This window comes from Neomonachus schauinslandi, chromosome 3, assembly GCF_002201575.2.
Source record: "Neomonachus schauinslandi chromosome 3, ASM220157v2, whole genome shotgun sequence".
Classification (NCBI taxonomy): Eukaryota; Metazoa; Chordata; class Mammalia; order Carnivora; family Phocidae; genus Neomonachus; species Neomonachus schauinslandi.
Window position 1 is genome coordinate 119,594,158 of NC_058405.1, and position 14,478 is coordinate 119,608,635.

Genomic DNA, 14,478 nt, shown 5'->3' on the forward strand with positions numbered 1-14,478 from the left:
AGAGGATGGTCAGGAGAAAGAAAGCTGCTATTTTGCATAGGTAGAATTTTAATAGGCAAACATTGCTTAGTGAAAGTGTTGCAATATGAGGGAACACATGGGAGGAAAAACGTGGAGTCAGTGTGTGAGGGAGAGAGCACGGTTCCCTTTGGAGCATCAAGCTGTGTAGAGGGGGATATGAGAGAAGGTGGGGAGGTGGGGCTGGGCCTGGTATGCCAGAAGAAGGCCTTTGGACTTTTCTGAATAGGCCACTTTGAGACCCTGAAGAGCATTTTTGGTGATGAGGAATGGATAGGCCGTAAGGAAGGAGCTGGGCTGCTCATAAGCTTTTAAGAGATCTAGAGACAGACAAAACAGCAAGGAGGTAACTTTCTAGAGGAACAATCTGAATATTTCTGGGGACTCAGAGGAAAAAACCTGTACAGGAGGAGAACCTTAATATGCAAGTAATAGAAGGCAACATGTGGAACAAGGATATCAAAGATGTGTCTTAGGTTTGGCAGGGAGGTAAGAGACATCTCTTGGAGACAGGAACAAAGGGTAAAGATTCTAGGATATAAAAAAGGGAGCTTGTGTGACTACAAAGAACTATTTTTATTCACAAAAAAACAAAGAGAGATGTTCTACTTACAGCTAGGAGTAGGGGACTTCCATGTAGAAAAGATTTAGAACTACTGTACAGAGAATGTGATAGGGAATAAGGGGTCACTTTGCTGTGGTTAGAAAATGTAAATTTATTTTCTATGCAGGGTGTGTGTATGTGTGTGTGTGTGTGTGTGTGTGTGTCTTGTATTGTTTAGAGCAGAGGCAGAGAAAATACACAGTAGGATAGAATGCGGAATGGAGAACTGACTGGATATCAGAGAAAAGATTCTATGAAGGCAGAGGGGATTGTTTAAATGGAGACCTACAACTGGTAGGGGGGATGGAGGGGTGTTGGAGAGCCAGCTTCCTTCAAAGAGTTAGGGTAGGTTGAGGGACTGAGGGTAATGATAATGATGCGACCCCTGTTCAGTGCCTTTTCTTCCTTTCAAAAAGTCTTGCTTTCTAGATTTATATCTTTTTCAAAGCCTAGACGAGATCATACTATAGTCATTACTTTGTAGTGTGTTACTTTCAAGTAACAGTATATTTAATCATGTCTATGCTATTCATTCTTTTTAATGGCTGAAGAATTCATCCCAAGGATGTTCTTGTTAATGATTCTTTAGGTTTCAAGTTTTTTGTTTGTTTGTTTTTCCTATTTAAAACAAGATTGTTGGTGAGTTGAGTACTGATCCAGCTCTGAGAATAAACAGATTAGTAAGATGTGGTTTTTGTCCTCCAGGGGCTTATAGTTTGTTAGTCTTTGCTGAACAAGTGCGTTTTTTCTTTGGGCAGTGAAGGACATTCGGTAGTGATGAGGACATGAACTGGTGCATGAGCTGATGACCACAGTCAAGTGAGGGGAGTGATGGAGATGGTGGTGATGATGATGACTTTGGGAAGATAAGAGGTTCCAGAGCCTGGCTGTTGACCAGATTTTAAATTTTTATAGTTAGTAGTGATTGACTGAATGTCTTATATATGGAGCTTTATATCTATGGAATATCCCTTATAAAAGGGATGGATAAACCTTAGTTTGTATTTCTTTTATTATGCTGGTAGCCCTTGGCGGGGGTAGGATTTATAATTAAAATGTATAGAGATGCTGAAGTTAATCTGTATTTATCCTTTTACTACAATTTCTGATCATATCAGTAGCCCTCTGAAGTGTGAAATAATCATGGGCATTTGGTTAATGAATTGTGCATTGTTGCTGTTCATTCATGGAATTTGCTCTTTTATTATATTTGATGCTTCACTTAACAACAAATTTTGCTTTCTCTGCGTTTGATATGTTTTTACCAAATTATTCCTGATTGTATCCATTAATCTTTAGTCACATTTGACAAAAATAAATTACTGTGATCTTTTAAAGTTACCAGTAATAATTAGATTTTTCAGGACATCAAAGTTTTGGGGGAACCACTAGATGTTAAAGGGCTTGTATAGAAATGTTTGCACAAGGTTTTTGATGAAATACTATGCCCAAATGCAATTTTGGTAATGGATAAACAAAGACTATAGAAGGCAGAGAAAAAGTCATGAAGTCTTCCTAATGAACATTTATTTACATTCTTACCCTCTGCCTTTTCTTGGGAATTAATTTTCATTTGTTTCATTTGGGAATATGATTTTATAAACATAATATGCACAATTCTCGTCATGTTCTTCTGCAGATTTCCAGAATCAATAGAAATCACTTCTCTGTTTAACACTGGGTCCAGTCTCCAGGCAGGAGCCCAGTCTTGAAGCGTGTGGCTGGAGGCACTCTGCCCCCAGGGAGAGCTGAAATGAGGAGAATCTGATAAATATAATCACCCCCTCAGGGTTCTTCAAGGTGTTTTTTTTTCAGGTTTTTTTGTTCTTTTATGTATCGGGGATCACCTAGGACATTTTTGGTTTAAAAATCTGCTTTATAAGTTTAACCGTTATGGCTTTTAATTCAAATTCCAGAGAAGACTGCCTCTTGCAGGAGGGAAACGTTCATTGTAGTTTTCCTGTTCAAAAAAAGCTATACATACTTTTAGTTTATGAATGGTATGTGTCTGGTAGTTCCTCAGTTCTCAGTTTCAGCTCGTCTAACGCAGTATAGCCCGGTGATTAAGGATACAGGTTGTGGAATTAAAATGAAGTGGGATCTAGTCTTGGCTTCATCACATACTAGCTTTATGAGCTTCTACAAGTGTCTTAACCTTGTAGAGAGCCTCAAGGTTCTCAGACATAAATGAAAGAGAACAATGACACTTTTCTGCCTATGTAAAGGTTTGTGAGAGGGAGGAGGTGTGTGCATTGTAGAAAAAGGACAGGGAGGGAGAGCCTGGGAAGATAGTGCATTCTGGGAATTACAGGTCAGCTCCTTCACGCCCTTCTACTTCCACCCCTCTACCACCATGACGGAAGAGAAAATCCTATTTCAGGACAGGAGACTTGCAACAGATGAAGTTTGCAGTTTTCTGAACACTGCTAGTTAGACTCGATTGCAAAGTCCTACTAAAATTAATTGGAAATTTAATGTAATTTAATTAATATACTGCTTTTCTTTGATAGGAGTTGGGGGCGGGACTTGAAAAATTATGCTAAAGTTTATCTGGAAAAATAAGCCTATGAGATTTACCAGATGAATTCTGAAAAAGAATAATGATGGGGCGCCTGAGTGGCTCTGTTAGTTGAGTGTCTGCCTTCGGCTCAGGTCATGATCCCAGGGTCCTGGGATCAGCCCACATCAGCTTCCTGCTCAGCAGGGAGTCTTCTTGTCCCTCTCCCTCTGCTGCTCCCCCTGCTTGTGCTCTCTCTCTTTCTCTCTGTCAAATAAATAAATAAAATCTTAAAAAAAAAAAAGAATGATAGTAGAAGATATAGAGATCTATCAGATATTAAAGTGTATTCTAAAGCTACTTAAATTAAAATAGTTTGCTAAACAAATATAGAGGTAAGTGGAACAAAAGAGCCTAGAAATAGATCTAAATACATAAAATTCAGAATATGGTAAAGTCAGGATTTCAAATCTGTCATTATTAGTTATTTAATAAGTGGTGTTGGAGTATCCACTTTCCCAGGTTTTTGTATGCATATATGTGTGTATGTATATACATGTAAATACATATGTATATATATTCTATTTGTCATATTCCAAGTGAACCAAGGATATAACCATAAAACACCATAAACCTATTAGAAGAAAGTATATGTGGATATTAAAAAAAATGTAGTAAAAAAGGTATTTTTAAGCAGGACAACAATAGAGCCATTTTCCTTTTGGAAAATTTTGCTAAATCTGATTTCATAAAAACTAAAATTTATCTATGGCAAAAATAAAATAAACACATGTGAGACTGGGAAAATATTTATAACCTAGCAGACAGGGTTTGTTATATTGTTTTTAACTTTTCTATATCCTTTGCTTTAGTACGTCTATGATAAACAGCTGGATTCTTTTGCGTTTTTTTTTTTTAAGTTTATTTATTTATTTAAGTAATCTCTACACCCAACATGGGGCTTGAACTCATGACCTCAACATCAGGAGTCACATGCTCTTCCGACTGAGCCAGCCAGGAGACCTGGTTTGTTTTTTGTTTTTTTTTAATGCTTAATAAATAGAATCTATCTTTATTTTTTAATTAAGTTTTTTATTTTGATTCCAGTTAGAATCTATCTTTAACTAGGTGAATTTGATCCATTTAAAGATAGATTTTATCTATTAAGCATAAAGAAAAAAGAATGAAATTTGATCCATTTCCATTTGTTTGGATCCCATATACATTTATTTTGTATTTTTACCTTACATCTTTTATTTTACTTCTTTTCCTTCCTTTCTTTCATTCATATGAAATCACTTTTGGATCACTCTGTTTCCATACCTTAAACTCTATACGTAGAATCCTTTCCACGCTCGAGTCCCATCAGAGACTTTTCCCAGAGTCAAATTGAGGCTCTTGACCTGTGTTGATATTGAGCATTGTGCAGACCAATTGCTGAGCCAGCTGGTGGTGCTTTGGCTTAGGTGATGCTCTCTGTGTCTGTCTTCCTACCTCCTAGATATGTCCCCGCAGATAGTCCACAGCCCTGGACGGTGGTCAGCAGAAGCATCTCCACAATCACTTGTACTGGCTGAAGCCCTTCTTTAGTTCCCAGCATTCAGGTGGTCAGTCCGGCTTCCTTACCTCTCCTTGCAAGTGGAGACCTGTATTCCTCTTGCCCTTCAGGGATTGAATTTTTGGTTGCTTTTGCCTGTTTTAGACCCAGGGCTCAGCAAGACAGAGGCTTTGGCCTAACCACTCTGCTCTGAATTTCTGCTACATTTCTGATCCAAAGTGTGTTTATTTTTGAGTCAACCACGTTCTTTAAATATACATAGGGATCTGTGTTTGCAGACGAGGAGGAGTTCAAAGCTGAACTCATAATGCCATATTGATCAAAATTTTACTTACAGCAATTTATAATAGCAAAAACCTGAGGTCTGGTTTAATAAATTGGGTACATTCAGTTATCCAAAAGAGGTTTATGCCTATTTTCAGGGAAAATGGCTAAAATGTATCATAAATTGGAAAACAAGTTGTGAAGAATGAGTTTATTAATTCTGTTTGTGTTTAAAGCAAAAAGGTACATAGGTTGTATACTTTCATAAGCATATTAAGTTTCTGGTAATATTTATTTATTTATTTATTTATTTATTTATTTATTTTTAAAGATTTTATTTATTCATTTGAGACACAGAGATACAGAGAGAGAGAGACAGAGAGCATGAGGAGGGGGAGAGGCAGAGGGAGAAGCAGGCTCCCTGTGGAGCCAGGAGCCTGATGTGGGGCTCCATCCCAGGACCCTGGGATCATGACCTGAGCTGGAGGTAGACACTTAACCATCTGAGCCACCCAGGCGCCCTAAGTTTCTGGTAATATTTAATATGGGACATTTTTATTGTTAACATTGGTTATGTCTGGATTTTGTAACTAGGAAGCCAGTGGTGTGTTAGTCTCTCTTTTCATCCCTTGGATATTCCTCCTCTCTTTGAACACTGGCAGTTTTTATAATAAAAAAATAAAAAGAGGAAGCAACAACAGCAACTCCCTTCTTCCCTCATAACTGCATTACTCTAATTAATGTTATGGCTCAATACATTTTTGTGCCTCCATAATCTGTGTGTACTTAAGGAACACAAAGTATGTTAATGATACATTCTACTGCAAAGTGGTATCTTCATTAATAGTTTATCTGTTTCCTAATATAAATAGCAATAGTATTAAATAACCAATCCAATATTATACAATTATGTAAAATGTTAACATTCATTGTTAGGAAAAACTAGGCCAATGCATAGGATTCATATTGCTGAGGATTAACAAGCCAGGTTTACTTTGCACGGTAGAGTGTTATTTTTTTAAGGAATTGATTTTTCATATAAAATGTTTAGCCTTTGGGTTAATCCCTTGTCTTAGTAATGGCATTGGCTTTCTGAAATCCAAAGGTAAGTGCCCAAAGCTTTTCTAAAAAAAGATAAACTTTCCTTTCCTTAAACTACATCATTTTTCCTTCATGGGGCATGTGGCTTTAATACTTATGCTATGGTACTAATGTACAGAGTGTCTAAATTTTTTGATTTGTATATTACCTTGGTGCCTCCGCTAGGTAATTTACTGGGATTTATCTCTCCTTTCTATTTAAAAATATCTAAATAATGCCATATCTGAAAATTTATTCTAATGAAATAATTAAAAATGCAGAGTTTAAACGAAAATATGTTGCAGTAATATCTGTGATAGTGAAGGTATGAAATAACCCAAATGTTCAAAAATAGGGAATTGAATATAAATCATTGTAAATATTTAATGTAATACTATTCATACATTAAAAATAAAATTATAGAAAAATATGTATTGACATGGAGAGATGTTTACAATAAATAATGTTAAATGAAAAAAATGGAATATATCATATGATCCTATTTTTGTAAAAATGTACATATGTGATTATATACATGCATAGAAAATGCGAACGTTTAAATGTTCACAAATGTCAACTGTGGTTATCTCTAAGCAGTGCGATTACAGGAGAGTTTTATTTTGTTCTCTTTACTTCTCTGCATTTATTATATTGAGCATGTTTTCATGCATAATAAGATAATCAGTAAAAGGTATTAAAATATACTTCTGTTCTATATCATGTTGTGAAAGTTAAATGTCGTACTGTTCTTCCCCTTAGAAGGTAATTACTCCTCTGTATTCATCCAACTGTCTTGAGCCACAAATTGGTTTAGCTGGAAGTGCTTGGTAGCTAGATGTTCTCACTCAGGTCAGCAAAGGCAAAGCTGTAAAGAGCCGTATTTAGTTCATGCCCCTTGCCACACATCCCTCAGAATACAATTTGAACTTGCTAAAAGATGGGTTGAAGATGACGGAAAGGCAGATTTCAGTTGACTTTATTCTTCCACTGTAGCTAACCTTGTTATCCACCTAAGATTTTCAGAGTCACTTCACTTCGAATATTAATACTTCACCACTGTCATGAAATTCCTGTGAATACCTACTAAAAGCAATCAATAATAAAAAAATAAATAAAATAACAGTACCACTCCTAAATGTTCTGGTTCATCTCAGCAGTGATAGAGCTCATTGCTTTCCATAAAAAGTAACTGCTAAGAAGAAAAGAAAAAAACAAAAACTATTCCTCATAAAATCTTGAACTAGTTTAGTTGAATTACTGTAAATGCACAGAGAGGTCAGCCCTTCATTGCTAGGCACGTGGGAAGGCCATTCTTTCTACTCTGAGGGAAGATCTTCCCGAGCTCCTCAAATCCACAGCCAGGAGTAGTTGCCCTTTTTTTTTTTTTTTTTTTTAAATATTTTATTTATTTATTTGACAGAGAGAGAGACAGCGAGAGAGGGAACACAAGCAGGAGGAGCGGGAGAGGGAGAAGCAGGCTTCCCGCGGATCAGGGAACCCCATGCGGGGCTCGATCCCAGGACCCTGAAATCATGACCTGAGCCGAAGGCAGACGCTTAACGACTGAGCCACCCAGGCGCCCCCGGGAGTAGTTGCTTGAAGCCTGCGTACATTATTTTTGATGTCCTTCAAACTTAATTATTTTATCTAAGAGCGCAAAATGTTAGCATTAAATGTCACTTAAAAATACTGTTCAGTGTCTTTAAAAAGGTAAAACAGTACCCTCTTTTCACTTCCTTACTTTATACTTAAAATATCAGAAAGCTGAGCTCTTAATTTTGGATCAGTAATTTTTGAGGGGAGGAAAATTTTGGATTTTGAGGGGTGAAACAGAAAGGAACATATTAGATAATGGAACTGTGCAAGATTATAAGGCTTTTAAAAATTTCAATGTCTTTGCTTTAGTTGGTTAATTAGTTAAAAATATATTTATGAGAGGGCGCCTGGGTGGCTCAGTTGTTGTGTCTGCCTTCGGCCCAGGTCATGATCCCAGGGTCGTGGGATCGAGCCCCACATCGGGCTCTCTGCTCCGCGGAAAGCCTGCTTCTCCCTCTCCCACTCCCCCTGCTTGTGTTCCTGCTCTCGCTATCTCTCTCTCTGTCAAATAAATAAATAAATAAAATCTTAAAATATATATATGTATATATTTATGAGAAACAGAACTTCTAGTAATGTCTTGATTTTGCATCATTTACATCCTCCCTCATACCATTGTTCTCATTCAACAAAAATGAGAAAACATTTAGTGTGTAATAGCAGTTGAAAATTTAAAAATATTTTCTTTTTTTTCCGAATATCTGGGTGTTTTATGTGTTTGGTTCTGAAAACTTTTGGTAATATGTTTAGGTTACATGGTGCTTGAATATATCAATTTAGCTATAACTTTGGAGGTTACATTTTTATGTTTTTTTGCTCTGGAAGAAGCAGTATCATTTCGCTCCAGGAATTTTGGTGGGTAGCTTGATGATATGGCACTAGAAATAATAGGACAAGCAAAACAGCCTGGTTTGACAGAGGAGCCCATTTTAACTTTTGTTGGTATTCACTAGGGTTTTTCACATAAATACATGTGAATAACTTTTTTAAATGTCCAATACTTGCAAAAGCAGTTTTGAGGCTTTAAAGTGTTAGCTCTCACATATCCTGAAATAGCCTCCTGAGATGGCTTGCTAATTCCTAGAGTAGTTCCCCGCCTCACACTCTTGTCAGTTTAGGAAAGAAAAAAAAAAAAAAATCCATCTTGATAACACAAGCCCATAAAATTCTCTCCTCATATCACTCTCCAGTACCATCTTCTGCCTTGTGAGGCTGGACTCAGGAGCAGGGTTCATTGCCCTGCTCCTGCTGTATGGCACACATCCCCTAAATGGTCTGCCCCCCATCTCTTGACCCCTCCACCCCTACTCTCCACCCCCACAGAGAGATCTTTCTAGAACATTAATCTGATTTCTCAGCTTAAAACACTTTGGTGGTTCCCCTGACAGCACAATTGTGTTTCTCAAAACAATATCTGAGAATTTCTGGAAAAAATTGAAATGTTATTCCTTTTTTATAATCATCATAATAAAAAAAGCAACCAGCAATACCTTTCCTCAAAATGGATAACTTGGAGCTGAGAACAGTGCTTGGGTTCATGCTTCTTTAGCATTGATGCCAAATCTTGTACTTTCTTTTTTTTTTTTCTTTCTATAATATTTCTTTTATTTTCTTTATTGTAGTATGATTGACATATAACATTAGTTGCAGATATACAATAATAATTTGATATTTGTATATGTTGAAAAACTATCACAGTAAGTCTAGTCGTACTTTCTGACAAAGCATGTGCTTCTCAAATCAGTCCACGACTTGGAGCCATGGTCTCAGAGGCATTTTCCTTTTCAGGAGACTCAGATATGACTTACTTGTGAGAAACAATTGCCCATAGGACAGAGTCCAGATTTCCCGGTGTGGATGAAAGGCCGTTTGTGATCTGCCTTTCACTATTCCTCCCCCTGGATCTCCTTCACATTGTCCGCAGCCCCTGAGTGACAAGCGGCCCCTAAATGAGCTGGGCCATCTCAAGCATTTGCCTTTCACCTGCTTAAGTACTTTTCATTTTTTGCCAGTAATCATTCCTTCCCCTCCTATCTTGAAGGCATACTCCTCCGTAAACTCAGCTTTTCTTGAAGACCCCAACCCCAGGTGCAGTGAAAAACTTATATTGTGTCTGAAGTTATTAATCACACGGGGAATCATGCCATCAATAAGCTACCCCAAAATTGAGTGGCCTAAAACAACCTTTGCTATCACACAGTTTTGGTGGGTCAGGGATCTGGCTGTGCTTGAGCCTGGGTTCTCTAGCTCTGAGTGCTTCCTAGTAACTCCCGTAGTTGTTGGCACGATTCACTTCCTCACTGGTGTTTGGACTGAGGCCTCAGATCCTTGTGACCTGTTGCCTGGGGGCCTGCCTTAGGCCATGGTCTTAAAACATGACAGTTTGCTTCATCCTAGAAAGCAAGAGAGGGCAAGAGAGAGAGAGCAGGAGTCACAGCCTTCTGTAACCTAGTCACAGAAGTGGCATGCCCTAATTGTTGCATTCTGTTCATTACAAGCAAGGCGCTAGGTCCAGTCCACGCTTGCGGGTAGGGGATCCCATGCTGGGAGGTGGAGATTACTGGGGGCAGGCCCAGGTGGGGAGCCAGGGGTTGGATGGGAGGGCTCTCTCACTCTCATGTCCCTGCCTCTCGTGGGGCAGACATCTTGGTGCCATGACTGGATTTCCAAGGTTAAATGAGAGGTATAGTTTAAATAATCTGGCTCTTAAATGCCCTTCGAAAGTCAGCTCCCTCACCCAGTCTTCAACTGAAGACATAATGCTCTATTTTAGCGCTGGAAGATCTCTGTTGGACTTACTAAGAAAAGGTGAAAAAGCTCACCAAAGCATTCTTGAGATTACCAAATGTAGTCTTGACTATGCAATTTTAGGTTTATGTCCTGATTTTAACTTCTAACCCAGAGTAAGATAAGAGTTCTCTGTATTTGCAAATCTTAGCACCTATAAAACTATTGCACTTACTTGCCTCTCTCTGAGCTGGGAGCTGCATGACAGCTTGGTCCATGCCGAATTCATTTCTAATGCTAGCACTTTGCCTGGCACTTACGTTCTCCATATTCTTTTAAAATATATGTGCTAACTTGACATATTTTCCTGTTTTTTTTTTTTTTTTAAATACATTCAGTACTGAATTTACTAAGCATATCTGATAGAGTTTTCAGAGTTGAGACTTTGACAGATCTTTGTCTGGCATAAATGCTTCAAAAGTGTGACCTGGGGCTACAGTACCTGTAATTTCTGTGTTATTTTATTTAGAGCATTAGCACTTTTGCCCTTGAATCAAAGTTCTCTACTTTTCCTCCACGGTTTCCAAATATTTTGTCCTTTTGAGTCAAGGGAATTGCCCTGATTTTATGATGACATTTGGGTACGATATTTAAACTGTTAAAAGTTATAAAAACGACCCTTTGGTATTAAATGTAATAAATGGCTCTGAATTGAATACATGCACAGATTCTCTTATATGAGCTTTGTGAGCCCAAACTTTTCCAGTTACATATTCTCATTGTAATTGGATTCTATGACATTCTCTCATCCACTATGAGTATGCCAGGCATTGAAAATTCCTCCTGGCTCGGTGTTGATGTATATGTTGCATCTTTTGAAGTTTGGGGTTTCCTCTCTAACTAGTGTATGGCACTTGTACTACTGTGGGTCCTACGCAATCCTAAGAAGCAGGGATGACTCTGTAAGAAAAGAAAACAAAACAGAGCTGGTTTCATCCGCAAGAGATTTATTGCAACCCTCAAAGAAAGGGGCAGAGACATGGTTTCTAGAACCAACCTGTCCTTGCTCAGCCTCACCTTTACCAAAAATATTGTCTTGTCTTTACTCATGGATACTCTGCACTGGGTTTATTTGTCCTGGCTTGTATTTTTCTTTGTAATTCTATAATACTGTGCTTGCATGTCTTAGACTATAAATCCCTCAATGTCAGAGGTTATTCTCTTCCTTCTTCTTCCCTTTTGATGCCTTTGGTCTTTTCCCCCATTTTATACCCACTCTAACACCACCCCAGAAATGGCAGCCAGCACAGAGGAGGTCTGGTCGAGATTTATGGATGATGTGTTAGAGTAGACTAGGGATGAGGGGCTGGGACATGTGAGAGACTTGTAGTGAGGGATGAATGTGAGTTCCACAAGGCTTCAGAACAACACTGAGTTAACTCTGCATGGGCCAGGATGGGTGCCAGGCTCTCCTTTGACCCTCTCAATGCCCCAGAGTATGTTACTGCCATGAAATTGTACTGTAATATTTTCTAGTTGTGAGTCATTTACAGTTTAATATGCTTCTAGTTCTGGTTTGACTTTTCCCCCAGGAAGAGGCTAAAATCTCTTCATTATAATATAGACAGTGTACTGCACTTTGAATACAAATTTATCCATGTTCAGAGTAATTTTTCTTGTGATTGTCTCTACCCTGGAGAAGTGCCTTTAATGAATTACATACAAATTGTGTAATTTAAGAAGTTAATTTGGTTTTCTGGTTACACAGGACTAAAAACAGCCCTTGTAGAAAGAGATGATTTCTCATCAGGGACCAGCAGCAGAAGCACTAAATTGATCCATGGTGGTGTGAGATATCTTCAGAAGGCTATCATGAAGTTGGATATTGAGCAGGTAATTGTGTATGCTGGTTGTTAAACAAAAATTGCGACTATGCTTTTTTCTAACCAATTAAAGCAGGTGGTTTTTTTTTTTTTTTTTTAATGGCTTTTAACATTTCTTCCTGTTAGAAATACCTATTTAGTGTGTATTCTGCTGGCATATCTTTCAGGAGAGGTGTGCCGGCTCTTTCCCGTAGCATCATGTTTATGGGTAATCAGCAGCTTTTTCCATGCAGGCATGTCAAGGTAGCAAATTTACAAAATCACCTTTGGTTATGTTGCCTTTTAACAATTGTGATGGTTTGTTTGTTTGGTTGTTTGTTTTGCCAATGGCTACCACATTGCTATTTTCCAGACAGTTTCAGGGGGACCGTGTTGTAATACAGGAGTGTTAAATTGATCCTCTTACTGTAACTGCAATCATACACTCATATTGCCACTGACATATTCTTAAGGAAAAGATGATCTGAGTCATGCTTTTCTTATGTCACACTTTATTGTGTCCAGTCTGCCACCATTTGAAAACTGCCAAGGCAGTGTGGAAGATGACATTTCCCAGAGGGGTAAAAAAAATCAGCTGAACTCCCTATCTGCTTCTGGTACATGAAAAACATAGCAGTGCTAACTTGACATTGTCAGTTTCCAATGTGTCTTCTTTTCTTCCGTGTCTCTTCGGCATCATGATGGATGCAAAGAAAAGAGCATAGGACCTAGAATCAGATGACTTGTGATGTATTCCAGCTTATTTATTCAATGTCTACGAGCCTCAGTTTTCTCATTTTTAAATTAGTGTTATAAAAGTAATCCTGGCTTTTCAGAGAGGCATAACGAAGACGAAGGGAGTCAAGACAGAAGTTTTTCTGTAATCTATAAAATACTGTGCAACTCCTAAGTATTATCTCTGCTTGTGTTAGTGGAGGCAGGGAGGGAACATTTAGCGTGAATTTGAACAATCTGTTATTTCTTACACGGGGAAATATTATAGAGGACTGAGAAGGCGGACAATACAGAGAATGCAAGATAAATTGTTACAATAATCTTGTAACTCAAGTCAGGAAAAGATCTTACACCTGGGAACTCTGACAGCATGTTTTTCTCCTATGCAAATACAGTTAAGGTTTCTAAAAAATCTTTCAGGTTGACGGCATGATGTATTATTAGAAATTTGATTAGGAGGGAGCTATCCTCACTCGGAGAGAGGTTTCTGTGTATCAATCAGTTGGCAGGGTGTCTATTTGCCATTTGAAAATATTATGATCTGTTACTGCCAAACTAATTTTCTGTTCTGCTTTTCAGTATAGGATGGTAAAAGAAGCCCTTCACGAGCGTGCCAACCTACTAGAAATTGCTCCCCATTTATCAGCTCCGTTGCCCATAATGCTTCCAATTTACAAGTAAGCCTTTTGATATCATCTCTATACTATTTGCTTAACTGAGGTCAATAGAACAACACCATTTTAATGGAAATAGTCCCTCAATGTGTATTTCTTAATGTACTTTTAATTGGTCCTAATCTTTAATCCTTTTCAAATGTTTGCCTTTGTTGTGTTTAAAAGTGTGGCTTTTCCTGAATTACCCTTTTCTGACCCACCTCTAAGGGCTAGATATTGAAGGCTGAGGAGGTTGCATTCTGTGTTTATAATTAGTAGTTTCTAACCCCAGTTTACCGAGAGTCTTTAGAAGAGCAACGGCATTTGGACTGGAGAACAGAAGAGGGTCGGTCATTGGCAAACAAAAATGCATAGTCAAAAAGTATCCTGCTGCAAAATCTGAACCTAACATGTACCAACTCCAAGCCTAAACCATTTTGGCTCATTTTAAATTTCCAAATTAACCAAAACTGAAGTTTGGTTTAGAGGTGTCAGATTATAAATTATAAAACCCAATTTTCCTGATGTTGTTAGAGCTGTCCATGAACTTGCCTTAAGTTGGAATACAGGTAATATGAAACAGTGGTTTATGCAACTGCTAGCCACATGAGAGTTGTGAGTGCCTAGAAACAGATTTTATCATTTTTGTCCATATTTTGTTGTAGATGGCTTAGGACATCGTGAACTAGTGAATCCCTACCCTGGGTGCACATGAGGGTCACCCAGGCCCCCAACCTTCGTCCACTTAAATCAATCTAGACACGTGAGGCCCAGGTATCTGTATTTACGGTTGGTGCTCCCCAGAGAATTCCCATACGTGGCCAGGTCAAGAAGCACTGCCTTAAAGATGATTCATTTAAAGTCTCACTGATTCATTTACTTAT

General features: G+C 38.1%; 1 protein-coding gene across 1 annotated transcript in view; it reads left to right on the forward strand.

Annotated features, from left to right (window-relative positions):
• The window catches only part of GPD2 (glycerol-3-phosphate dehydrogenase 2), a 139,365-nt gene that overhangs the window by 58,043 nt on the left and 66,844 nt on the right, over positions 1–14,478 (forward strand). Inside the window, exons 4-5 of the mRNA XM_021703376.2 lie at positions 12,113–12,237; positions 13,521–13,618. Coding sequence (XP_021559051.1) covers positions 12,113–12,237; positions 13,521–13,618 — 223 coding nt within the window. The remainder of the gene's footprint in view (positions 1–12,112; positions 12,238–13,520; positions 13,619–14,478) is intronic.